Below are 27,315 nucleotides of genomic sequence, written 5' to 3'. Positions count from 1 at the left end.
TACAAAGCAATCAAATCTATTTTCCAAGCTTCTGCTCAAATTCACAGCAGTTCAGCTGTATCCAAATGAACACCAGGGCCTACTGTGATTTTGATAAAACAACAAAAACAAATGAGGCCTTTGATACATAAAACCTACCACCGAAAGAGATCTCACACATATATCCAGCAGGATTCAATAAAGCACTGAAAAGCTGCTTTTTTCCCAAAGAACAGATAGCAAAGGGGTGGGGGTCACTGTATGAAACTGAAAGGTGGCAACCATAAAACACATGTGGGGGGGGGGGGGGGAATATATTTGCAGGTGAATGCCTGGAGCAGATTTCCAGCAGAGATCAGAAGTTCCAGAACCTCAGCCGCCTCCTGCCATTCTAGCATGCGGTTCCCACTGCACATCAGTCCTGCTATTTCATCACTAAGACCCTCGTATCCACAGCACCTCACTACACACCATTCTATCATGAATGAAATATGTCTCTCCCCTGGTACTCTCAAACCGCGTGCTGAGAGAGAAAAAGATGGCAAAAGAAGCACAGCATCCACTGCCGATAGGATCCCCGGCTCTGTAGAATTTTGTACAGAAATGCACATCTCCATCTGCCTCATCAAATTGTGCCCCCTCTGCTTAACCTGATTTGAAGGTTAACACACCCTGAATGTCTCTCTCTCAAGTTCTTGAAAGAGCCAAAGCTTGCTGGTACCACGACAAACAGGAAGAGACCCAGGAAGGCAGCCAGTCTTATCTCTCCTACCCCTCAAATCACATCCCATAACACAGTGAGGGATGAGGAAAAGAGGTAATGTGGGAGGGTTTTCTGCTCACTTTTCTTTGGTGACAACATACAATGACTTGGGATATGTCGCCGCCAGGCTTGCTATTGTGAAGTAGGCTGTGAAAGCTATTTTCATTTGTAATTTTTCAATTTGCATTTTGTGTTTCTTTTCATACTTTGATTTTTTTTTTTAGGGCCGCGTTTCATTCAAAATTTGTAATCGCGATTAATGGTGTCTTATTTTTCTCCCCCATTGCAACTGGTGATGGAGTAATTGAGGGTTAAATTATTTGCCCAAAGTCACAAGGAGCTGCAGTGGGGAAAAAAGTAAACATATCTCTAATTATGCGATTAATCGGGCTTTAAAAAAAACAACAAACTTTCAATCAAAACACAGTTCTAGTCATTTACCTTCTGCTCTAAATAACCCTCCAAAGGCAAACGGAGAAGGTAAGCAGGCAAGATGCAGCTACAGCTCAGAAATAAAGCGAGCTACCCAAGGTCGACTATGGCAGAATAGAGGATTAACGCTTGAGCTGCATGTATCAGGGAGATACAAATATATGATGTCTTATCAAGGCCAGCAGAGCAGGGGATTAGAACTCACGCAGAAAGAGAAGGTGATCTGTCTAAATGGCTGGTAATTGAGTTCCTCAAGGACAGAGGAAAGGAGGGAATCGGGTAGAAAAAAAGTACGTATGAAAGCAATGCCATCAAATGCATTTGAAATCTTGAAGCTCAAAATGCAATTCAAAGTGTTCAATGCTCTTAACCTGTCGCTCCAAGGAACAGGGACCTGGCAAGGCCTTCCGCGCCAGGGATACTAAGAGAGGCAGAGGTCGGTGACTGGGATGAGCGAGTTGCGCCTGGATGCAAGAAGGGAAAAATCTCAAGTAGCTGAGAAGGCAGGCTCAGGGCACTAGATCCCAGGCTTGACTCCAACAGAGCTGAAAATGCAAACATCTTCCCTTCCCCACCATAAGGGGCTGCACTTTTGACACAACCAGCAGCCCAATGGGTTAATATGCCACCCGCCTCCCCATCTGCTACAGGGGTGCAGAGAAGAGAAAATAAAGGATTCCTAATAACGCCAAATCCCTACGTTTCCATCACATTAGCAGCCCACATTACTTTGGTAACAAAAACAAAAAATCCCCAGAAAGCTGTAGAAAGGCCAGTTCACCTACAAAGACAATAGAAACCCCTGAGATAATCAAAGCAAGTTGTTGATTTTTCTTCTTAAGAGTTCTAAAACACACTTCAAACCAACCCTTCCCTTTGACGAACATCTTTCTGTGAAGAAAAAAAATCTGAAGTTTTCAACAGTGAAACCACCTCCGTCTCTCTGTAACAGTTTGCTCAGACTGACTTAAAAGTATCAACGTATTCTTTTTCTGGTGCTAACCTGCCCTTGGGGAAAGAAGGGGTGCTTTATGCTCCTTTTGATGGGCACAGGGTGCTGTGGTGCTGTTTGGCAGTGGAGATGCAAGCTGGCAACACCTCTTACTGCATAAGCATGAGCTATAACAATAAGCATATGGAGACCTCAGAGGTGAGGCTGCTGCACCTCAAAGCACCCAAAATGTATAAGCTTTATAGACAGAAATAGATAATGAAGGATTTTTTTTTTTGGGGGGGGGAGGGAAGAGCAGAAATTCAAACCCCAAAATGCAGGAACAAACAAGAAAGAGGATCGTCGATACCGAAGAACTTGTTACCACTGCTGTTGTAGGTGAAAACCAAGCAGGCTAGGGATGCCCCTGCTCCCCAGAAAAATACACCACCCAACCTGACTAAAATCAGCAACTGTGAAATTCAAACCAGCACGTCACCCCCTCAAAAGTTCAAGGAAAACACCCCACCAAAAACTTTTAATAAATAAGATGGAGTTTTCCCTTTTCATGTCTCTCGGCGTCTCTGCTCACAGTGCTTGTAGTCTGTTACATCGGCCCCCCAGTGAGAAAAAAAAGACAACAGAAGAAAGGAAGGAGGGTGCTCTCTGCAGTCCCAAAAATTATACACTTCTGGAGTGAAAGCCGGGGACCCAGTTTTTATTATCCCAGGCTCCGCCCCTTCCTCAGCTTTTCGTGGCAGGCTCCACCCCTCAAGGCTGATTATGTTGATGAACGAGGCGTGGATTTGTTTTCACTGCTTCCTTTCCAGTGCTCCTTTTTTCACTTGCCCCCCCATGCAAAACACAGCACGACTCCCAACATTAACGGAAAGTTAACAAAACAAAGGAAAAAAAAACCCACCACACAATCTGTCCGATAGTAGAAACCGTGGAAAAGAAGTTAATACTGGAAGGGGAGGCAGTACAGAAATGAGAATGCAGAATGAAGCAAAATGATTTCTTTTGGACTTCCCTTGCCATAGCACGGAGAGGAAAAAAAAAAAAAAAAAAGCAGCCGATTTTCCAGATGCGGCAGTCGTGCCTGGGGCAATGAGGAGGGACAGGGGGCTCTTCTTGCTCTGAGCCACCGGGCTACCTGCTGAAGAAAGGCAGATGGTGCTGGCTGAGGATGCTGCTTGTCCGTGGAGACTCCGTCTTTGCCATAACGTCCTTGAACCAGGAGGTCACGTCGACGTCCAGTGTCTCGTAATGCCTGATGAAGGTGTGTTCCTGGAGGAGAGAAGCACAGGGACACTGCAGGTCAGACTGGTAGGGACAGGCAAATCGTGCGTTCCACTTTAATATGTATCCTTCAAATAGAAACCGGCCTGAGCAGCACAGGCAACCCCCACACTACAGGGGTGAAGGCAGAGCAGGGGCTTGTTGCCTCATTCCTTCAAGTGCTGCAGCTGCCACTAGCCCCTTTCCCTACTAATCCTCAACGAATCACACATTCCTCTTTGCTCAGTATTCTCCAATTTTTTTGCCAAAGGTGCAGAAAACCTGCCCTGCTCTGCTTTTAACTATAGTATCCAAAAGAGAAGCTGCACCCTCCACCCAGCGATATCCCATGCCTCTGTTCCCTCCTTGCTCCCTCTCTCCATCTCCGAGCCATAGGCCCTCCCTTACATGTACTTACAAGTAATTTGTTGTACTTTGGTCTCTTCCTGTGATCTTTAGTAAGGCTGGAAAAAAATTAAAAAGATTCTTTAAACAACCTACTTTGTAATTCTGAATTTAGCCAAAACACTCAAGCCTCCGCTGTCTGCGTTTATGCCCTATGAAATAGTCCAAGATCTCAGCGTACCTGCTACAAATGCAATCCACTAAAAAGGTACAATGCAGAATCAATATGCAGAAAATATGGGGGCCATTGACTAATTACTCTAATGATCAGATATCTTAGCACATGGGTAATGTATATGTGGGGTGGAAATATTTATCATATGGAATAAGATTATTGGAAAAAAGGGGGGTATTTTTTATAGTATATAGGAATATTTGAATGTAAATACAAGTGATATATGAAAATTGTTTTATTATGTGTAATTCACTTGTAAGATTTTAAAAATGAATAAAGAATTTAAAAAACCCCAAAAAAACTGCACAGATATCTGCGGGACAGCCTTCATTTAACCTCGAACAAAGGTCAAGCATTTCAAGCAGACACGAACTCTGAATAGCACAGAGAATGACAAGGGGACAAAGTTTGCCCCATCCCGTCCATGCAGACTCTATCCTCATTTGCACAAGCTACGAACAATTACGATTTTATATTTTAATCTTTTTCTTAAAGTGTAAAAAAGGGACAATATTCTGTACAACTGTTTATAAATCGAAAACAGAGCCTTCCGTTTCTATCTGTTTTTGGTACAACCTTCCCAAAGATTCAGTTGATTTTACATCCCCTGGGAAGGTAATTGGATTGTCTTTCAGACATGGGTGTAGAAGAGAACCTAAACTGTGTAATGGATGAACAGGAAAATAAGTGTCTATTAAATGTTGGAATTGTCCTTGATGCCAGCACCGAGGGATGAATCTGTTGCAGTAACAGTAAGATGCTTGAGCAGCTGGGCACATGATGGAAGGACGTTGCAGATGGCAGACAAGACACAAATGATGTCACTGAAATCCAAAAGCAGCTTCTGCAGTTTGGTTTTTAATCATTGAATTCAGTTGCCAATTGTCTATGATGTGTTAAGTTTTTACATATCGATACTAGTCTCAGGTTTGTCCCCGTCCCCTTGTCATTCTCTACAGTAGGGATGAATCCTTTACAAGGTCACAGTACCTCTCAGCTCCACAGGCAGCTCTCTTCATCTTTACCAAGAGTCTCCAGTATCCTGCCCTAAGGGGCACCTCCCTCCCCAAACTGAAATAGCCACTGTTGGAAGCAGGATAATGAGCTAGATGGCTCAAATCGGTCTGATCCAGTATGGCTAATCCCAGTTCACTGGACTTTTAGTTACACGAGCCCTTTCAGACTTAAGCCATTTTTTCCACAAGTCTCCTGAAGATTCTAAAACTCGGTATTATTCTAAAAAAATTATAGCCCACAAAATCTACAATTCTCAGTGGCTAATAAAATATAATTAAATACATATAACTCCAAATTGTGAAGAGGTGGTGACTGATGCATGGTGCAAGATGATGACCTGTGAAGCTACCGCTTTGTGGGATGAAGGACATGGTATGTCTACTGGTACTCACCAGTCTTTCACGAAGGACTGAAAGTGCATGGAGAACCCCATGTTATTTGGGAGGAGAGGCGGCTCTTCCTGTAGTACCTTGGTGAGCACCTCAAAGTCCGTTTTACAGTTCTTGTAAGGAAACTGACCCGTGGCTAGTTCCACCTGGACGATGAGCAGAAAACAGGGGGGGGGGGGGGGGGAAAGATTAGATGAACATAAGCTGAACGAAGAATTTACATGACGGAGCCAAAACACTGGCCTTACCAGCGAGATACCCAAACTCCATACGTCTGCTCGGATATCATAGTCTGGTTTTGTTGGATCAGGAGGGTCTATCCTTTCCGGCTGAAGGAGGAGAAGAAACGGAAAGTTAGAAAATGTGGCTTGGGAAAAGAGACTGATAAAGTTAAAGAAAAATTCTGCGTTTTAGACAACAACTAGGGATTAGTTAAACAGTACTGGAAGAAGGAGAGAAAAAAGCTGGGAGGGCACAGAATCCACCATCAGAAACCCACCACATCAAGTACACAAAGTGGCTGCGTTTAGCATTCATGCAGGGAAAAGAAGAGCCGCACAGGAACGACGCACTGGAGGTGAAACCAACATCCTATCCGAACCTACTGCTGGATTCAGCCGAAGCTGGGGGGGATCTAAGAGAAAGTGCCCTTGAGATTTAAGCTGCCCTTTCATGCTATGTTTAATGGCTGCGGATCATGCCATAGATGATATGAATCTTTATGACCAGGCCTCATTTTGTGATCTTCACCTACCAGCGCCCCCTACTGCCAGCCTGACCCCTCCCCCCTCTTCCTCACCGCCATATATGCGGCACAGCCCGCGCTCCGCGTCTTGGCCTTGGAGTCCACCAGCCTCCCACTGATGCCAAAGTCGCAGAGTTTGATCTGGCCCCTCTCGTCCAGCAGGATGTTGGATGGTTTTACGTCTCGGTGAATAACACCATGTTTCTCTTTCAGGTAAAAGAGCGCCTTGACGATCTGGGAGCAAACATAAAAAAAGCAGAGAGTGAAGTGAATATGCTACAATATCTTTTATCTACGTCACAGGAATAACTAATCTGCAGATGTGGCCTAGCAACTAGAACGCTGGGCTGAATTCCAGGCCCATTAGAGTACCGTTCCCGCTGTCCTTACCAACCTTATGACTTTGGACATCGCTTTCTCTCTCGTTGCCTCAGGTGCACATTTAGATGGTAAGTTGTCTGGGGAAGCTGCTTAATGTGACTGAAAAAACCTGTCAACTGCTTGAGCTAAGATTTGGAGAGAGTCTAGATGCTGACTTAACTGTGGAAGAACAAGAACGATCCTTGCCGCTACCCGATACGTCTGGCTGTGTGTGAAAGATCACACCCGACACATATAAATGCTTCTCAATGCAGTCCTTAAGTGTGCACACAGCCAGTTGGGTTTTCAGGACACCCACAAGAAATACGCACCAGACAGATCAGCATGATCAAGATAGGGCAAGGGAATCTCTTGTGCACATTCCTTACAGATATCCCGAAACCCCAACCGGCTTTATGTGCCCTAAGCACTGGATTGAAAAGCACCGACATAAGAAAGAAGGTTTGTATCTTATGTGCTTAGATCCTATCCTTTTTACTGGGAGACCGTGAGCATGTCAGGGAGCTTAATCGGCTTCCAATAATGAACAGAAACCCCCCCCCCCCCTAATAGACTCACCGCTACAGTCATTTTCCCCAGAATCCTCTCCGGAATAGGCCCCTGAATGCGCTTCTTCAGCTTCTCGGCGCACGTGCCCATCAGCTCCATGGCAATGAACACATCTGTCTGTTGAAGGCAAGGCAGCAGCTCAGAGACCCTTTACAGACTGTGCTTTCTGAACCTCTTCTTCCCAAATATTACACCACCAACTCAAGTCAGTGGTTCACAGGGACCTAACTTCACCTGTACTCTTAACTGTCTAAATTCCACCTCTGCTTACCCCTACGCTGGCTATTAAGCTGTTTTAATTGATTTGATACAGACACTTACCACCTCTATATTTAACTTATTAAGCCCCCCTTGTACATTGTGAAGGCCTCAGGTAACTACTGCCCATCTATTAGAAAGGCAATATATGCCCACTCAGGGGTTCATTTTTTAAGCCTATAACATATACTGTCCATAGAGCTGCTTGATCCTCATGAATCCCTGGAAGCAGCCAGATCAAAATTCTCCTTTCTACCTCCAGCTACCTCCTCCCACCTCCTCCCATGCACACACACAATCCCTTACGCTCCATTAAGGATTCAGGCAGCCCATGCCCTCCACTCCAAACAGTACCTCTGGATCAACTAAGTCCCGCTCCAGTCAATGCCACAAGAAACCTTAGATTGGGGTGGGGGGTGGGGGGGGGGTTCTTGTGACATTCACTAGATGGACCTAGAACTTCACATTAGAGAATGACACGGGGACAAATTTTTTCTCGTCCCTGTGAGTTCTTTTCCTGTCCCTGCCCCATTCCTGCAAGTTCCGTCCTCATCTGCATAAGTCTCAAACGCTTTAAAGTCCTAAGTGTTTTGATGCTTGTGCAGTTAAGGCAGAACTTTAGATCATTTACTGTTTTATTGTCCATCCATTAAGGCTTTTTGGGAGTCTATTTGGGATCAAATAAATTGTTTGTTAGAGAACCATGTAGCACTGTCATATGACACAATTTTTTTTGGCATGTCTATGAGAGCTAAATCTCAAATATCTGCTAATAATAACAAGCTTTTGATGATATTAACAGGAGTTGCCATCCAACAAATAACATATAATTGGAAGGACTGTAGAAGACTGAATTATTGTTTTTGGTGGTCTTCAGTTTGTCATGTGTTTAAAATGGAAAGAGCGTTGGCTGTTCAAAAAGGTTATTATAATAAATTTAAGGATGTGTGGGGACCTTTATTAAATTATAGTAATGAATAAGTTACACTTTTCCCAATCTTAATACACATGTGGATTTGGGGGGGGGGGATTTCTTGTTTTTTCCATTAAGAATATATAGATGATTGTCGTAAGATATTATTTTTATGTGGTATATGAATTTGGGAGGGGGGCGGGGGTTAAATCTTCTTGGTGTATGATATTGAAAATTTTTCAAATGTATTATATTTGGTTGATATTTACTGTACATTTGATGTAAGTTTAAAAATGAATAAAGAAATTATAAAATAAAAAAAAAAGGCAGAGCTTACAGGAAAGGGACAGGGACCGTGAGAAAACTCCATTTGGGCTTCTTGGGAAATTGAGTTCCTGTGGGGATGGGGCTAAATTTGTCCCCGCGTCCTTCTCTACACTGCAGCACTCTAGAATCAAGATGCAGTAAAAGTGAGCCAAGTAAAGGACAATCGAGCCTTGTGTGTGACATCACTGATGAGGTTGGCTCTTATTGGTGGAATGAGGCATTATGATGTCACAATACCAGCTCTGGTTTTTAGAAGCTGAAGCTTTTCACTTTAAAGTCATAAGTGTTTGAGGCTTGATTGGTTAAGGCAGAGCTCACAGGAATGGGGCAGGGACAGCGCGAAAACTCATGGGGACAACTTTGTCCCCCATGTCACTCTATACCTCGCATACAAACACCAGCTCTAGCAAATGCTCACGTCAGCCCGATACCCATAGAGCCCAAAGCGAGCCACCGCCGCAGCGCCTTACATTTGTGATGAAGGTGCCGAAGCACTGCACGATGTAAGGGCAGTCGTGGCTCTTCAGCACCACATCAAGGTCCATCAGGATCCGCTTGTTCTCCTCCTTGTTCCCTGAGCGACGCATTTGCTACAGAAAAGCAAGAAAGGCTGTTTAGAATCCGCGTGGTGCAGCAGCACATTTGTTTACTCAGAACTTACTAGGCCGCTTTAGTTGACAGAGCGGGGCGAAGCGGTGTACAGACTATTTATTGAGATAAACAGGAAAGAACCCATTCAGAATCACACATTCCGCAGAAAGGTTAACACGATTAATGTCAGACTATGGGGAACAGAAGGAGAACATAAGAAGTTGCCTCCGCTCCCATGGCGGTCCATCAGGTCCATGAGTTGCAAGGTGATCCTTTATCCCTCTATCTATACCCTTTCATAATCCTATCTCTACCTGTATCCCTCAATCCCCGCATCCTTCAGGAATTTATCCAATCCTTCTTTAAAACCCCGTAGTGTACTCTGTCCTGTCACAACCTCCGGAAGCGCATTCCAGGTGCCCACCACCCTCTGAGTGAAAAAAGAACTTCCTAGCATTGGTTCTAAACCTGTCCCCTTTCAATTTCTCCGAGTGCCCCCTTGTTCTTGTGGTTCCCAATAGGCTGAAGAATCTGTCCCTCTCTACCTTCTCTATGCCTTTCAGGATCTTGAAATGTTGGATAGGGTGGTGGAAAGGGAACAGATTGAAGGGAATGACTGTTAGACTTAGGGGATACTTGGCTTGAAGAAGTTGAGAAACCCTGGTCTAGTTTCAAGTTTATTTAAAAATGTATTATACTGCCTAATCAGGCTTATAGGCGGTGTACATTAATCAATAAAAAACATTCAAGTTAACAAACATATTTGGGGGAACAATTAACTACAGAAAGGTTTTAGCGCTCAAAGTCTAAGTTCTTCACCCCCCCCCCCCCACAACCTCCTCTTCCCTGAGAGCTGTGTTGATAACTGCATCACCTGGAAAGGAGTTATCACTACAGACAACACCCCATAGTAGCTTGGCAGCTCTCGTTTTGAATGATGCTTTGTCAAAGGTTCTCCCCCTTTCCCACACATGCTCTTCTCACCTTCACGGCAATGACGTGGCCGGTCTTCTTGAACCTCATCTTCCAGACCTGGCCACACGTGCCGCTACCAATCTCCTCAAGGTTTTCAAGGTCGCCGATCTCTGCTTGGTGCCGCTGTGGAAAAGTGCACAGGAGATCAGCCATAGCTACTAGGACCATTCAAGCTCGTTTTACCACAGAACCCATCCCACCCCCATCTGTAAAATATTTTAAAAATAAAAGGGTTAGAAGAGCTGGCTGAGAAACAAAATGGAGCCTCATTTAAATCCTACTGGAGCTCCTTGTAATCTTGGGCAAAACTCTTTTAATCTTTCATTACCTCAGATGTAAGCTCAAATTGTGAGTCTTTCAGGGACAGAAAAATACTCACTATAGCTCAGTGGTCTCAAACTCAAACCCTTTGCAGGGCCACATTTTGGATTTCTAGGTACTTGGAGGGCCGCAGAAAAAAATAGTTAATGCCTTATTAAAGAAATGACAATTTTGCATGAGGTAAAACTCTTTCTAGTTTATAAATCTTTCCTTTTGGCTAAGTCTTAATAATGATATTGTAATTTATAGCTAAAGAGCCATATGATCAAGAAACTGTTTTATTTTACTTTTGTGATTATGATAAACATACCGAGGGCCTCAAAATAGTACCTGGCGGGCCGCATGTGGCCCCTGGGCCTCGAGTTTGAGACCACTGCTATAGCTGAATGTACATGCTTCTATAGCTTTTAGGCTTGTAGGTGGTATGCAAGAAAATAAATAGTTATTCCTTTCTCTTCTCCTCCCCCTTTGATGATCTCATGAAAGCACAACACAGGTATGATCTCCAAATTGGAGGATAGCAGCCCAGCTTCCTCTAGTGTAGGTGTGGGAAACCAGCCAGGAAGAAACATTGACATGAACTATGGTGGAACGCCTTTCATTTTCTATGATCTGCGTTCAGGAGCTAGCAGACTGCCACAAACAGCCCCGATTCCAGGATTGGAATGTGTGTTAACCCCATACATCCAGATTCTTTTTCATTAATGGGCTTCGTTATCAATGTGGACTACCATTAAAATGTGCTATTTTACCACAGGTCCCGTTTTATGCAGCGAGACTTAGTACACAACCACACCGATAACATCCCCCCCCCCTTAAAGAAAAAAAAAAAGAAGAAATGTCTCTAGCACTCAAAATCACCGCTCTATGTAATAAAAGTGAGCCAAGTAAAAAGACAATCAACCATTGTGACATCATTAATGAGATTGGCTCTCATTGGTGGAATGAGGCATCGTGACATCACAATATCAGCTCTGGTTACCACAGCCACATTGAGGGGGTTAGTTTACCATCTCTAGGTCCCTTTTATGCAACTAATAACTGGGGTTCAGTGCAAAATAACCCAACAACGGTAGCCCACGTTGATAACATTGCCACTCCCTTCAAATAAAGAAAACAAAAAATGTTTCCAGAAATCCAGGTCACTGATGAGGTTATGACATCACAATATCAGCTCTGGTTCCCAGGACCTGATAACTTCCCCCTTAGTGTAAAGAGCTTCAACGTGGCTTCTTCCTCTTCTCTACCTGCTTTTAGGTGCTAGAGGAAGCTTGCAGTCAAATCCTGGTCCTCTGAACCCCTCTCCCCTCACCTGGAAGTTTGTCAGTGAGGCTTGTGTGTTTGACAAAAGCTTCTTTTCTTCATTTAGCCCGCAGTATGCTGATCAGACCCACAGTCAGAAGCTGTTGAATATCCCGATGGCATGGCTGTACCATCTACTGCAACTATTCTTTATTTCTGCAGCGCTGTACATTAAACATGCAAGAGACAGTCCCTGCTCAAAAGAGCTTACTATCCATGACATGCTAGCCCAGGTCTCATTGCAGGGTACTGGCATCTTTTAGCACAAGGGGCCACAGTGCTTGCAGTCTCCGTTGTTCTCCATGAGTGGGCTCTAGCCAGCTGTGAACCTGAATCTGTCTCTCTTGGACTCCTGCCCCCTCCTGGAGGCAAAAAAGCCAAATAGAGAGCCCCTTTACCTGAAACCTGTAGGTCATCTGACTACCACACACAAGCTCAAAATCCAGAGTCTGGGCCATTTTGGGTGGACAATCCAAGACAAGGTGGCTCCGAAGAGAAGCCATTAAGGCAAGTACCCCAATCCCCCATTAGAAGTTTTCGTGTTAACTCCCTGCCACATACCTGCCCTCCGATAGTGAGGTAACCCGTCTGCTTCATGATTTCCTGTAACTTCTGGTCTATCTCTATACTGTAGAGCAAAAAGAAGAGGGAAAACATGAGAGGAGAAAAGCTAGAGATTTCTCCAAGCCCCAGCCCCACAAATCACAGAAAAATAGCAAGGTGTCTATGGCAGTGGTTTTCAAACCTTTAGGGTAGGGCTGCCCAAGTCCGGTCCTCGAGATCTACTGGCAGGCCAGGTTTTCTGGATCTCCACAGTGAATATGCATGAGAGAGATTTGCATACCAAGAAGGCAGTGCAGGCAAATCTCTCTCATGCATATTCACTGTGGAGATCCAGAAAACCTGGCCTGCCAGTAGATCTCAAGGACCGGACTTGGGCAGCCCTACTCTAGGGGGACCACCAGACAGCTGGATTTTCAGGTAGTAGGCATGAGAGAGGCTTGTATACCTACTACCTCCACTATGGGAATGGCTTAGAGAATGACAGAGGGATAAAATTTTCCCTGTCCCTGCCCCATTCCTACAAGCTCTGTCTTAACCGCACAAGCCTCAAACACTTATGATTGTGCAGATGAGGCTGGAGCTAGCAGGAATGGGGCAGGGACAGGAAAAGAAATTGCGGGGATGGGAAAAAATTTGTCCCCATGTCATTCTCTCACACGTATATATTTATTGAGGATATCCTGAAAACCCAACTGGCTGGTGGCTGCCCCATTCCCGGAGATATTCGAGAACCACTGGCTTAGGGCCTTTTGCTGTCATGCTCAGGTCTGTTCAAATCTTTTGAAAGGACGCCCACAAAATAAGCAGTGAGGGGGGCATAAGGACCCACAATACAATCCTCCTTCCCTAGTGCGTAAAGGGAAGCCTGCGGAATGGGCTATACTGGGGAGGGGATCACTTGGGGGCTTTTACATTTCCCCAGCATCGTCTCAGCTCATGCCAAGTTGTTCTGCATCAGATGATGGCAGCCGGAGCAGGATACCAGGGTCTTACCTCTCCATGCTTTTCTGCATCAGGAAGGATGGCGGCTGGGGAAGACTGAGCATATTTCGGGGGCGGGATTGGTGCATGTGGTGCGGGGGAGAGTTCTCCAACGATGGCAATCGGCTCCCACCATCGTTGACCAATGGAAGCTGCAATGCTATGAAAGATAAAAGAAAAAAAAACAAAACAAAACCCCACAGATACAAAAGGTTAGGGATAACCCCCCCTTCACACACAGAGCCCCTTGCAAATGCAGCCAAACTGTAATGCCCCCTCCCCCTCTAGCCCGTAGTCAAGTCCATTAGCATTAAAGGTTATGCTACAATCATGGGCAGTGCACAAAACTTATCAAACCATATAGAGCGGGTTTTGCTGTTAGTTAGGAAGGCTGTTGAGGAAATACATGCAACAGTGAGTTTCTGAATGTTGCCAAACATCAGGCTCTGGTTAATTGTGCCCATTTAATTAGAAGAGCAGCCTTGGAATACACTAGACCTTAGGAAAGCCAGCTGGGCCTGTGAAGGGATCGGCTAAGAGGTTGGCAACTGTGGTGCGTCAAAACTAGGTATGGGTCTGGTTTTTCCTATTAGCACAGAATTGGATTGGCCAAGTTACGTTTACTGAAATCCATGCAAATGTTCTTAATTTTCCCTAGGGGCATCTGCAAAGTCCGACCCATGGCCACATTTGGACTAACCGCCCTGCACGGCTCTCTCATCTATGTACAGCCTGGGGCTGGACTGGTCCCACTACACCCTATCCTGGCCATGACGGGGCCCTGTCTCTTCATCATTCACCTGAGCTCCAGGGCAAATGAGAATTCCAATGGCAAGGATTGCAAAATCCCAAATCACCCTGCTTAATCGTACTTTTCAGCCTTAAGGAGTTATCCCCAGCACCTTAGCCTGGGTGCATGGAAGGATGAACTACCGCAGGTATTCGCCTGGGTGTGAGTGAAGAGTGGCCCTAATTAAGAGTTTTCAGATAGTATAACCAGCCCAAGTAATCAAGAAGGGACCACTGATCAAACTATACTCACTGGAATCACAACTGAAAACCCAAAGAAAAAGATTACTAGACTATGAAAATGGAATATTGTTCAGAGATTAACCTCTATAACCAGCAAATTGATGACTGGCAGGGGGGAAGGCAAGCGAGACTATTGCTATGGGGGCTTGAGATTACAGGAGAGACTTTGCTTCCAGCTCTCAGGCAGCAAAGGAACCTTCGATCACCTGGGAATGTAGCAGGAGGAAGAAAAATAAAGGTGCACCCAAGAGGTGCCAAGTCTAAGGGGTTTATGTAATGGCCTAGTAGTAACCTATGGTCATGGATCTGCAGAGGGATCTCCTTCTCATTACTGTTGCCTCTCATTTTCTTTGAGGCTTCTAGAGGTCAGCAAGGGGGTGGGGGGAAGCATAGCAATATTTTAAATCACCAGCATTCAAGAAGTTTGCTTACAGATCTGTTAAAAACCCACCTTAGTCTTTTCATAAACATACGAGCCATGCGCTGGGTCCCTTCACTCTAAAGCAGGGGTGTCAAGTCCCTCCTCAAGGGCCGCAATCCAGTCGGGTTTTTCAGGATTTCCCCAATGAATATGCATGAGATCTATTAGCATACAATGAAAGCAGTGAAATCCTGAAAACCCGACTGGATTTCGGCCCTCGAGGAGGGACTTTGACACCCCTACTCTAAAGCCTGCATGTTACTGTTTTAGCCAAACGCTGGGTCATGCACCTGGCGGCCCCGATATACCATGTCGAACCACCATTTGAGAAACCATGCTGCAGCAAGATCTCAGCTTCTCCAGCATATGACCAAAGAGTTAACGTTAAAATTAAAAAAAAAAATGATAAAGGCAGCAGGAGAGAGCAAAGAAAAGGTAGAGTCAACACAAGCCAATGAGAAAACTGAGCAAGAGAGCACTGTGTGGGCTCAGCTGACGTGAAGACAACATCCATTGAGATTCATCTTACACAGTACCCAGGCTTCCCATCTGCAGGTTTGAAGTGGCATCACTAATAGCCAACACAAATTCCAAATCTTCGCAATTGGTTGTGGAAGCCAAAAGACTAGCCCTTCTGAGCACGATGATCTGACACCATGTACAATGTCCAACATCTCAATGTATTTCTCTACCAAACTGTGGGTATGGTAGGCGGGAGAGAAATCTCATTGGAAGCCTCCATCGTAAACCATGCTGTATCGAGGAACCTAGTGCCTTTAACATCTTTCTCTCCCGGAAATGTCTTGCAATTGTTCTATATCTGGGAATATGTTTGGGAAGCCTGTTCAGAAACCTTTATAGGGAAGGCAATATAGAAAACAGATTATGAGCAGTGGTCAGTTTTCAATGATTTCTCTTCCTGAATTTATATATTATGATTGGGGATAAGTCTCAAATAAGTTAGTTTTGAATATACCACGACAATAATGAATCTCGCTTCTAAACCAGGTACGTGGCGTATGATCTCGGTCTCTCAAATTTACAGCCAAAGCTCTTTTTGGCACAAGCATCGTGTTAAAGAGAGTTTCAATCTAGTGTTCATATATAGTATAGTCAACTTGTGGTTCTCCAAGACTCGCTGCCTGTAACTGGAACCGACGTTTCAGCCATTGTGTTTGGTCTTTCTTCAGGGTATGCTGCAAGGTCTGCAGTTTGGTTGGGGTTTAAGATGGGAGATTTGAGTAGGAAATTCCTTCTAAAATTCAAATTGGTGACCAACAAACTTTCTGGCCGATATCTCCTGCCTTCCTGAGGAAACCACCCTCCTCAAACCCAAACCAATCAGATTTAAGGATCCACTATATATAGACAAACTGCAGACCTCACAGCATAACCTGAAGAAACCTACAACACAACAGTTGAAATGCCAGTTCCACTACTCAAGACATATCAAGTACCAGATAACTGCAACAATCATGAAGCCAGCTATGGAAGCCTGGAGAGAACATTTATGTAGGTGTGCTTGGAAATTCTTTTTAATCAGGCATGTGGCACTCATAATAATGCAATATTTCTGTATATTTTCGCCATGTTCTCAGTCTGTATTTCTTGGTACTTGAAGCTCAAGCTCTCTCCAAGCATTTCACAGAGTAATTGCATGGGACTGAGCATTTCAGAGTAATTGCATGGGACCGATGTCTCTATGATTAATGCTGTTCTGGTGTTTCAGTTTCTTGCATTCAGATTTTTATCTTTTGGAATTGAGACCTCCTGGGTGAGCATAATCTCTTCACTCTGCATGAATCTCCTTGGGTCATAAATGCCATCTTGGCACAGATTTACATATAGACATTTTCTGCTATCACACTTTGCTGCCAGCTACAAATTTTTCCAGTTTTTTCTTACAGAATTTACAAATGTCCATTATATCAGTGGGTTTTTAAAAAAAAGTTTTGCTGTGAACCTCTCAACCATAAACCGCTGTTTTGGGGTTACTGCTATCAACCACCAGGAAATATTTCTTCACCGAGAGAGTGGTTGATCCTTGGAACGAGCACCCGGTGCAGGTGATCGAGGCAAACAGCGTGCAAGAATTTAAGAGCAAATGGGATGCCCATGTGGGATCCCTTAGAGGGTTAAGCCAAGGGAACCTGTCACCAGGAGTGGGATCCCTAGGATAGTAGACTTGGGGGTGGATCAGTAGAGTGGGCAGACCTGATGGGCTATGGCCCTTATCTGCCGTCATCTTCTATGTTTCTAACTGTTTATTCTTAGGTTTCAGTTTGGCCATCCTATGTCATGATCGCTGTTGGAGAAATCAGCTGATAAGGAGAAGTCGACCCTCCCCAAAAAGGCCCTCAGCAACCTGTGGGGCTCAATGGTGAAAAAGCTGTCAAGTCTCCAAGTTACCTTGGGATGCCAGAAGCAGTCCAACTGCCCTCTGCTCTCAGAGAATGAAATAAATCAAATTTCCAGATCTCGGAGCATGAAGTGCCACACGAGTCAGGGCTTGGACAAATCTCCAGCAAAAGCAAACTGCCAGAGGACTTTAGCTAGTTTCATGACTTGGTGGTGAGGCACAGTCTCCAGAACTAATGTTACTTAGTGAGTAGACACAGCAGATTCAGTACTGGTACAAGTGTCCACCATTAAGGAGAAGATAGCAGGCAAAAGAACTCAGACACCTGGAGAGCCGCAAAGTCTGTTTCTAGGTTAACTTCCCCTCTCTAAAGCAACTATGTGGTGTTGAATGATATAATCCTGATATTCTACCATCAGAATGGAACAAATATTGAACATCTTCCACCCTTTCAACACAGTGCGTCAGGGGTCTCAGAGATTTCACACACCAACACAAATAAAGATAGCCGACTCTTGCTTGGAGTGCACTGAAGTTTGGCAGTGGCACCCTTTTCAACTACTGAAATGGGGATTTTAAAATGTGAGAGAAGAGTCCTTCAGCACCACACTAAGAACTTAGCCAGAAAGATGTGGCGAGCATAGAGCAATATCGCCAACTTGAAACAGCAGATAAGCAGGGAGAACCCAGGGTCATCAGGTTATAGAGGGGAGAGTGCACATCCTAGCTAATCTTTCTGTAAGGGCAGGATGTCCAAGGATCCCTACAGAGAGAGAAATGCCTAGTCACTCTTCAGAATGAACTAGGTGTCTCGTGAAGAAGTACAGCAAAAAGGAGGCTTCTGACCCTCAAAAAGACTCGAGATCTCCAACAACAAACCCCCCCAAACTTGTATTTGCTGCAATATTTTCAATTTACTCTGCTTTTCTGGTCTTCCTGGACATGAGGTGCCTTGGCAGCAGAAACTTAGAAAGGGGTGGGAAATCTGTTATCTAGTTCAAACCATCACTATCCTGCTACCCCACCCAAACTTCCACAATGCCAAAACACAGGAGTTAGTGGTGATGAACCAACGACACAGCAAACCTGGAAGAGCCAGGCTGCAGCCACGTCAAAGCCCAACTGGGAAAAATTCTGCCAAGTGTGCAACCAAGAGATAAAATCAAGAAACCAAAACTGTTCTCTTCAGGGTGCATCCTAGGGAGCTCCAAGAACCCACTGCCACACACAGATCAGGGCACGAGGTTACCTGTGACCTCGTAAGCAGTAGGAGTCAATCAGATCCACTCAAAGCAAGTCAACACATGTTAATGACATCTAGAGAGTCTTTTTCATGTTCCCTCTTCATATGGCAAAATTGCTTCCGCTTGGAAAAGGGAGAGAAGAAAAATACTCGATACAAAAAAAAAAAAAATTATATATATATTTTATAGACATTTCCAATTCGTATGGCAACCTTGATTCTTGTGGTTAGGTAGCCCCCCAACACGGATAACACAAGACTTTTGAGAGTGATGGTGGGAGGTTTGGAGAAGCAAGAGGAAGAGAAAAGCGTACAGAAGTGGTGAGACTATGCACGGAAGGAAGCACTGGGTGAAGCAGAAATGCAAGCAGCAGGGATTAAAAAAAAAATATCAAAAGAAAAGAAAAAAAATGTTCTGGTACCTGCTCGTTGAGATGGAGCGGGAGCAGGGCTTAGAGTGATCACAATAACTGGATTGAGAAAAGAAAAAAAAAAACAAAACAACAAAACAAAAAGAAAATAGAACAGGATAAATCATAACATAAACCTCTGCATCATAAAAAATTTAAATTTTAAATCATATCACCAGGATAAGAGGGGAAGGGTAGAGGGGGGAATGAAGGGGAAAGACGAGTATGGAGAAAGTCAACAGGGGTAGATGAGGGGAACAAGAGAAAAGACGGACAGGATGCTGAAGCACCTCAGGAAACCTCAGCTTATTCCCCCACTTCCTAAATACATTCACCCAACACGTTAGCAAAGCAGTTCCAAACTGGGGGTCATGAAACACCATCAGCTCCCTCCCTTCCAGATTTCTACTCCAGCCTACAAAAGGCCTAATTGGCTTGAGCCGGACAGAAATCAGTGTCTCCTCATCCCCTTCCTCCCGAGCTGGCTTATGTTGTCACAGCCATTATTTCCTCTCTTTGAGAGCAGGGGGAATGCACTCTCTCTTACGTTCTTAAGACATTTCGGGCCACTTTTACAAAGCCATGGGAAATGCAATGCAGCTCATTCAATTCCTTTGGGCTGCTTTGCATTTGCTGGGGCTTTGTAAAAGGGGCCCTTCGCATGCGATTCATTTTTGATTGCTAAAAACAGGGCCATATTTAATCATTTTTTGGGAAGCGCTGGCTACGACCTCTTGGGCATATGAGCCAGTCTTCTACACGTGCCCAAGTTGTTTATCCTTGTTACGCGGCTGCGGGCCAGTGCTCTTGGCTCAGTGTCACAATGCCGATAGCTGGCAGAAATCATCATGCACACAATAGACGGGAGATGGGTGAAAACACCAAAACAGTATTATACTGGGAAATTTTACTGACAATTAGAAAGCTATGTCTCAACTTCATTTCTAGAAAGTAGTTCTCACGTCTGTCTAGGAGGACCCCCTGCCTACCACCAAGTACAGGAAGGTTCTCAAGATCATCTTATGATTTTTCACTGGCATAAAAAAACCTTAAATACAATGTCATCATGGAGGCCCTGAAAACCAACTAACTGGGGCTCTGTCAGAACTGGTCTGGGACCCACATTTCTAGGATTAAAACTAGAAAAGGTGACAACATAGTGATGAATCAGGTCAGTCGTATTTTAAGAAACCCAATCAATGCTGCTGTTCAAACACATCTTAAGGATACCACAAGCTTTTTGATAAATGAGCATAATAAGATGGTCAGGCTCCTTCTTTTCACTTTCAAAGCTAGTACCTCTCCTGCTGTCAATGGTCGATTGCTAACGAGGTTCTTTCCCTGGAACACTGGCCCTTGGAGGGATAAGTCCGAGACCTCTCTTCTCTATTGGGTTCTACAGAACATGGGCCCCAAAACTCACCCAGACTCAATTCTCAGAACTAATGTTCCTAATTGGTTGCCCATCATGACACATTTCATTTATTACTCCTAAAGGTACTAAGCATAAGCAGTTAACCTTTAATCCCCAGAGTTCTCATATTGTGAAATTATGCTCTCTTTCCTCGGTATATTTGTGAACTTTGGCCATCCTCGCACCAGGAAGATGTGCCACCATTTGACCGGGCTTTCTAAACTAGACTACAGTAATTCACTTCTCAATGGCTATCAAACTGGCTTCTCGAAGCATTTATGGACCAGGCTGAGCACTGCTATCAAAATTATTATATGGAGTTCAAAAATGTGATCCATGTGATGCCCTCTAATTGACAAACCCAGCTGAGTTTAAAATATACAGCATACAGTATATTATCGAGGCATCCCTGAATACTTATCAAGGACTTTGATTTCATATACATTTATCTGTTGAGAGCATACTCCCGCCTGCACCAGAGAGATTTGCGTTTACATGATACGGCAGCATTTAAACCAGACCTTCAAACTTACTTTTCTGAGCAGATCTATTCTGGTTCCTGTTACTTCTCGACCTGTTCATGACGTGCAGGGTAGAAGCTCGAGACACTGGACTGCTTATGTCTTCACGATCGCTACTTCCCTGTCCATTCCCCTCCTCCTTTCTATATTAAGAAATGCAACTATGTACTTGGCTTCCTTATACTGTAGTTTACTGCTAGAAATTATTCCAATGATCAAAGGGCAGTGCATAAAATCAAGAATTTAGTTGGGAGATTTTTACATCACCCCAGAGGAAAATAATTAAACGGCACCTGCTATCTGCCAGCAGCAATCCTTCTGCCCAAAGGCAGACTCCTGATACAGCTGTGCTGACTCCAAGTTCAGTCAACCACTACCTATAATACAAACAGTCTGCTTTTGCCTCTTGATTCCTGGTTTTCTTTCACTTTACCTGCTTTTTTGTATATTATAATAAAGCATTAGATAAATCCCAAACTGCCCCAGCCAGTTTATCATATTGAGACATTCTCTTTCTGGCTATCTACTACCTGAGTGCTTGGGCACACAACTGACCATTAGTGTAATCCATCATCAAGCTTCCTCCCTAATCTCTCAAGGCTGCTTCCATTACCACCCTCTCAGGTCCCTACTATTTCTTTCATATTTTCAGTTTACTTCCTTGCTCTGCGCCTCTCCCTAGCAATTTCAGATTCCATCAGTTTGGTTGATGCAACCTTTGTCGGTATGCTGTTCCAGGAAATCAACCACCATTTCAGTAAAGAAAGAAATTCTCTCAGGTTTCCTCTACATATTCCAGGCTGCATTTCACATCCTGATGCCTTCTCCTTGGATTTCCTCGCCATTCACTTCCTCTTCTTTAATGAAGTTTACCATGAACCAAGAACAAACCAAACCAAAAGTTTAGATCAAATATCTCAGATGGTTATAATTTGGACAGGGGCGGAAGGAATATGTATTCTTACATAACAAAGGTTGTATGGCTTGAAGGAATTATTCAAAAGTGTAATTATTTATTCAGTTTACAAATACTATGTCAAAAATATTAGCAAAACAAACAAACTGCTATAACCACTTTTTAAATTCTAGTTTTAGCAAAATGTGTTTATAAGCTATGAAGCAATTTTCAGAGTCATAACACAATAATTTTGCTCCTTATTATAGAAACATCAGGGCCTAACAGTAAATCCATACCTAAGATTAGTAAACCTGGACAAAGATCCAACCCTCATGAAACCAATCTCATTACTTAAAAAAAGGTAATAACTCTAAATCCAAAAGCAAACACTAAATACAGCAAGATTAAGATTACAGACAAAAGACAAACAGTACTCCAGTCAATGGGTGTAGAAGGGGGGAGGGGAAAGTCACTCACCCCACACATCTGATTACATCTTACAATTCCACCACTGGATATAAATTCTTATTTCAAAATTTAAGATGAACAATTTTCAGTTCGTAGTTACTTATTTAAGATGCAAGAACAGACTTTTCAATATAAAACCAGAGACTAGGAAAGTAATATGTCTCTTAAAGATCTCAAAAAAGAGCATTTTGCTGGCCTACATTGTAAGCGTCTCCCGCTCTACTAGGGAGACACGTAGGGCTGCCTAGGTTCGCCTAAGGCTGCCGCCTAGCCTTAGGCGAGCTTAGACAGGCTTGCAGGCCTCCCTAGGCTCCTTCAATATAGGCGGCCTGCCTGGGGAGCATTTTTTTTTTTTTCTCTGTAGGTCGCAGTTTACAGAATCCGGGCCTTTATCTCTCACAATCAAAAATGTTCTAATATCATGGAAGAATCTACATTTGGTTGAATACTTCAAATGGTGGAACATGGTCAATCTTAACAGATATGATTCCTACTTAACCAAATGGGTATATATTTCAATGAATATTCCCCAAAATTGACTTCATTTAAGAAATTTATGTCCTAATTTTGAACTTGACCAACTGATTTATTGCATTTAACTTGATAATGTCCTTTTTATCATCTTTTCAGATACTGTATAAAGAATCCATGCTTCTTTCTTGTTTCCTTTACTTCACTGTTATCTATACATAAGAATTTTTCAATAAAAATACCGACTTAAAATAAATACTTAAAGCACAATGAATTTTCAGAACATGTTTCAAAAACTACTTAATGCCACCTGAAAACCTTGTATTTATTCAAGCATACTATTAAGTGAATCTACAAAGCTCCATAAAACCCAGCATGCCACAAAACATTTAAAGTAAAAATTGGAAGTTTTTTAAAATTAGATTTCTGCTACACATGGAATACCATGTGCTTAATCACAAAAGTCAGCAGTATCTTCTCACAAACTAGATTTTAAATACAGAGGGCAGTGCTTTTGGTTACAGTTCTCTCATTCTGTCAACTTCCTTCTTAAAGGACATTCCATGCCAATATCCCATCATATAGACCACTACAAATCAAGCTGAGATCTAAGGGGGGTGGGGGGGGGGTGGAGAAAGACTCATTTGTAAGAAATCAGTTGTCATACTGAAATTGTGGACTCATCTTGAAGAGATCAGCTTTCATAAGGCAACTCCTGATGACAGTAGGCATCTCCCCTTCTACTACCCAAAGCTCAAAATCAGTTTCATAGTAGCCACTGACTCTTAAAATACAGAAATGCAGGTTAGCAAATATAGAAGACTACAAAACTAGACACCACTACCCCAAAAGTAAAGGGCAATTCCCACTCAGGACTACTTAAAATTCCCACAATAAGGCTCTTCCTCCACAGCTCCCTTCCATATCAGTTACATTACATTGGTGTCTTATTCTGCCAATACCTTACGGTTCTATTTTAGAAAATCAATAAAAACGAATTTGTTTAACTGATTGTAACCTATGAATCTAGTGTATATCTCCTCCCAACCTGTACCTTATTTCCGATGACTTTGCATTGGAACTTCTTCGACATTGTATTGTAATTACTTTGATGATTTTGTATTGTAACTACTTTGCTGATTGTCCAGCACCTCTTGTAAACCGCCTCGAACTATCACGGCTTTGGCGGTATATAAAAAAAATAAATTATTATTATTATTATTCTAGGCAATTACAAAAAGAGGCATTCTGGTATTATCCAGTAAGATCACAAGATGGCTATTTGAATGGAATGTTTAGGGACTTGGAGAAGTTTCACATTTGACAGGTATATTTGAGTGTACTGTTCTTTCTGGCAGTTAGACATATCCATGGCCAGAAACCACCTACCCCACTGACCGTATTTCAGAAAGGGATTTTTTACTTCAAAACAATTTTTATTGATAACCAAAGCAAAGACACAAAACCATCAAAGTGAGCAGAAAACAGACATCGCACTATACAAAAGTGAACCGCACCAGTCATCAGAAATATTTTGTGTGTGTGTGGTCCCAAAAAGGAAGGAGCCATCATCCCCATTAACTACTATCCCTCACCCCTCCCCAACCCCACCCCCTCCTCCCACTGCACCCCCTAACCAACCCCATCAGCACCCCCTCCTCCTACTGCACCCCAAACCAACCCCATCGGCATCCCCTAACCAACCCATCAGCACCTCCTCCTCCCACTGCACTCCCAAACCAACCCCATCAGCACCCCCTCCTCCTACTGCACCCCAAACCAACCCCACCGGCATCCCCTAACCATCCCCATCAGCACCCCCTCCTCCTACTGCACCCCAAACCAACCCCATCGGCATCCCCTAACCAACCCATCAGCACCTCCTCCTCCCACTGCACTCCCAAACCAACCCCATCAGCACCCCCTCCTCCTACTGCACCCCAAACCAACCCCACCGGCATCCCCTAACCATCCCCATCAGCACCCCCTCCTCCTACTGCACCCCAAACCAACCCCATCAGCACCCCCTCCTCCCACTGCACCCCCAAACCAACCCCATCCCATAAGTACCCCTCCTCCCACTGCACCCCTAAACCAACCCCACCAGCACCCCCCCTCACTGCACCCAAACCCAACTCTACCCCATCAGCACCCCATCCCCAAACCAACTTCATCCCATCAGCACCCCCTCCTCCCATTGTACCCCTAAACCAACCCCACACAATCAGCATCCCCAGCCCCCCCCCCAAAAAAAAAAATACAGCCACCTTTCTGAAATCTTTGCAACGGGGGAGGGGGGTTGAGATATTCAAACACTTCTCTGACTATAGCAAGGCCCAAACCCCCCAGTTGCAGAGAGGAGAACGTAGGGGCCTTCTGAACGCTCAGCTTGGTGCACTACGAGCTCCCCCAGACGCCTCTGCGCCGCAACAGGAAGTAAACGAAGCCCCCCAACGTTCCTTCCTCTTCCCCCTCTCCCACCCCGGGGCCTCCCGGCTCCTCCTTCCTTACTAGGCCGGGGTCGCTGCGGGCTGATCTCCAGGTTGAGGTCGATCCTGCGCCGAGCCTCGCGGTTCTCCTGCTTCAGTTTCGCCTCCAGGCGGGAGAGTTTCTGCTCCAGCGAGGACGCCGCCATCTTCGCCGCCGCCGCCGCACTAATAATAAATAAACAGAGCACTGCGGCTGCGCACGCCGAGCCCGCTCGCGCGGGGGCCGGAAAGGACGCCGAGAAGCGCCTGCGCGCGGGGCGCCCGGACCAATCAAGGGCTCCTTGGAGTGCGCCTGCGTACGTTAAAAAAAAAAAAAGCAACCACCGTGGTCCTCGCTGCGCGTCTACGCAGCACGTCGATAACGAGCTTACGATTCTTTCTCTAACCCACGCTCCTCCACGGCAGATCCTGACAGCTAGAGAAAAAGAATAATCAGTGACTTTACATCGCTTCCTGTTATGTCAGATTTATCAAACAAACATAACAGATTTTATACAGGATTAATTTTATATCTGCTTGTTGTCTCCATTTTTTTTAATCCTAAGTTCTTCCATTTGCTTGGTGTTTACACCCCTGACAGGACCCTAGAGCCGGTCTCTTGCCTGCAGCTTAGGGAGGGAGGCTAAGTTACACCTTAAAAAGAAACCCGTAACTTTTGTTGCTCTCTTAGGGACTGTCCTTCGCTTCCCTTTTCCAGCCCCAGTCATATGTGAAGGAAGGGTCTAACACAGTGTTTCCCAACCCTGTCCTGGAGGACAACCAGCCAGACTGTTTTTTGGGGTAACCCTAATGAATATGCATGAAAGAGATTTGCATATAATGGAGCTGACAGGCATGCAAATCTGCACCATGCATATTCATTAGGGCTATCCTGAAAACCTGACTGGCTGGTGGTCCTCCTCCAGGACAGGGTTGGGAACCACTGACACATAGGAGCCTTCTGTGGTCCAACCATCTCCTGTAGTGGTTCCCAAATCTGGTCCTGAGTCACCCAAGCCAGTCACGTTTTCAGGAAATCCACAATGAATATATGTGAGAGAGATTTACATGCAGTGGAGGCAGTGCATGCAAATCTCTCTCATCAATATTAAGAACATAAGCAATGCCTCCGCTGGGTCAGACCTGAGGTCCATCGTGCCCAGCAGTCTGCTCATGTGGCGGCCCAACAGGTCCAGGACCTGTGCAGTAATCCTCTATCTATACCCCTCTATCCCCTTTTCCAGCAGGAAATTGTCCAATCCTTTCTTGAACCCCAATACTGTACTCTGTCCTATTACGCCCTCTGGAAGCATTCCAGGTGTCCATCACACGTTGGGTAAAGAAGATCTTCCTAGCATTCATTTTGAATCTGTCCCCTTTCAATTTTTCCAAATGACCTCTTGTTCTTTATTTTTTGAAAGTTTGAAGAATCTGTCCCTCTCTACTCTCTCTATGCCCCTCATAATCTTGTAAGTCTCTATCATATCCCCTCTAAGTCTCCTCTTCTCCAGGGAAAAGAGTCCCAGTTTCTCCAATCTTTCTCTATCTATCTCTCTCTATTTCTGTCTCTCTCCCTTTCTCTCTGTCTTTCTGTCCCTCTCTACTCTCTCTATGCCCTTCATGATCTTGTAAGTCTCTATCATATCCCCTCTAAGTCTCCTCTTCTCCAGGGAAAAGAGTCCCAGTTTCTCCAATCTTTCTCTATCTATCTCTCTCTATTTCTGTCTCTCTCCCTTTCTCTCTGTCTTTCTGTCCCTCTCTACTCTCTCTATGCCCTTCATGATCTTGTAAGTCTCTATCATATCCCCTCTAAGTCTCCTCTTCTCCAGGGAAAAGAGTCCCAGTTTCTCCAATCTTTCTCTATCTATCTCTCTCTATTTCTGTCTCTCTCCCTTTCTCTCTGTCCCTCTCTACTCTCTCTATGCCCCTCATAATCTTGTAAGTCTCTATCATATCCCCTCTAAGTCTCCTCTTCTCCAGGGAAAAGAGTCCCAGTTTCTCCAATCTCTCAGCATATGAAAGTTTTTCCATACTTTTTATCAGACTTAGGGTTGCCATATGGCTCCAGAAAAAGGAGTTATAAAGTATTACTACTTTTCCAGTGAATCCTAATAATATTATATTATCCACCTAAGAGCTAGCTATTTTTTCTATCAATAATACTAGGTGGAAAATTGCCTCAGACTTTGGGCTCCTTTTACTAAGCCGTGCTAGCGGGGTTAACGTGCGTGACTTTTCATCAGGCACTATCCCCCACGCTGGCCAAAAACTACCGCCTGCTCAAGAGGAGGCGGTAGCAGCTAGCGCGGCCGGCGGTTTAGCGTGCGCTAT

General features: G+C 44.3%; 1 protein-coding gene across 4 annotated transcripts; it reads right to left on the bottom strand.

The window, feature by feature from the left end:
* Positions 1–882: 882 nt before the first annotated feature.
* On the bottom strand, positions 883–25,200 carry MAP2K7 (mitogen-activated protein kinase kinase 7). Of its 4 annotated transcripts, none has more exons than XM_033924123.1 (12): positions 25,028–25,199; positions 18,757–18,804; positions 13,292–13,439; positions 12,296–12,362; positions 10,121–10,234; positions 9,016–9,135; positions 7,057–7,164; positions 6,172–6,351; positions 5,621–5,701; positions 5,376–5,518; positions 3,805–3,850; positions 883–3,395 (listed from the first exon to the last, which is right to left on the bottom strand). In XM_033924123.1, the coding sequence occupies exons 1-12, from the start codon at positions 25,149–25,151 to the stop codon at positions 3,258–3,260; spliced, it is 1,317 nt and encodes a 438-aa protein (XP_033780014.1). In that variant the 5' UTR covers positions 25,152–25,199; the 3' UTR covers positions 883–3,257. The 4 variants fall into 4 exon arrangements, with proteins under 4 accessions (XP_033780014.1, XP_033780016.1, XP_033780015.1 ...); XM_033924125.1 differs by lacking the exon at positions 25,028–25,199 and adding an exon at positions 20,692–20,755; XM_033924124.1 differs by lacking the exon at positions 18,757–18,804 and having other exon boundaries at positions 25,028–25,197.
* Positions 25,201–27,315: the final 2,115 nt, after the last annotated feature.

This window comes from Geotrypetes seraphini, chromosome 16 (genome assembly GCF_902459505.1).
Source record: "Geotrypetes seraphini chromosome 16, aGeoSer1.1, whole genome shotgun sequence".
Lineage (NCBI taxonomy): Eukaryota > Metazoa > Chordata > Amphibia > Gymnophiona > Dermophiidae > Geotrypetes > Geotrypetes seraphini.
This window is presented reverse-complemented; position numbering and strand designations above follow the sequence as displayed.

Bases quoted from the DNA above. Each gene is read 5' to 3' on its own strand.
- MAP2K7 (XM_033924122.1), bottom strand. From the start codon at position 25,151: ATGGCGGCGTCCTCGCTGGAGCAGAAACTCTCCCGCCTGGAGGCGAAA. The intron at 13,440-25,027 runs GTAAGGAAGGAG...TATCTTTCATAG, and splicing joins CCCGCAGCGACCCCGGCCTA to CATTGCAGCTTCCATTGGTC. The intron at 3,396-3,804 runs GTAAGTACATGT...TCTCTCCTCCAG, and splicing joins CAAAGTACAACAAATTACTT to GAACACACCTTCATCAGGCA.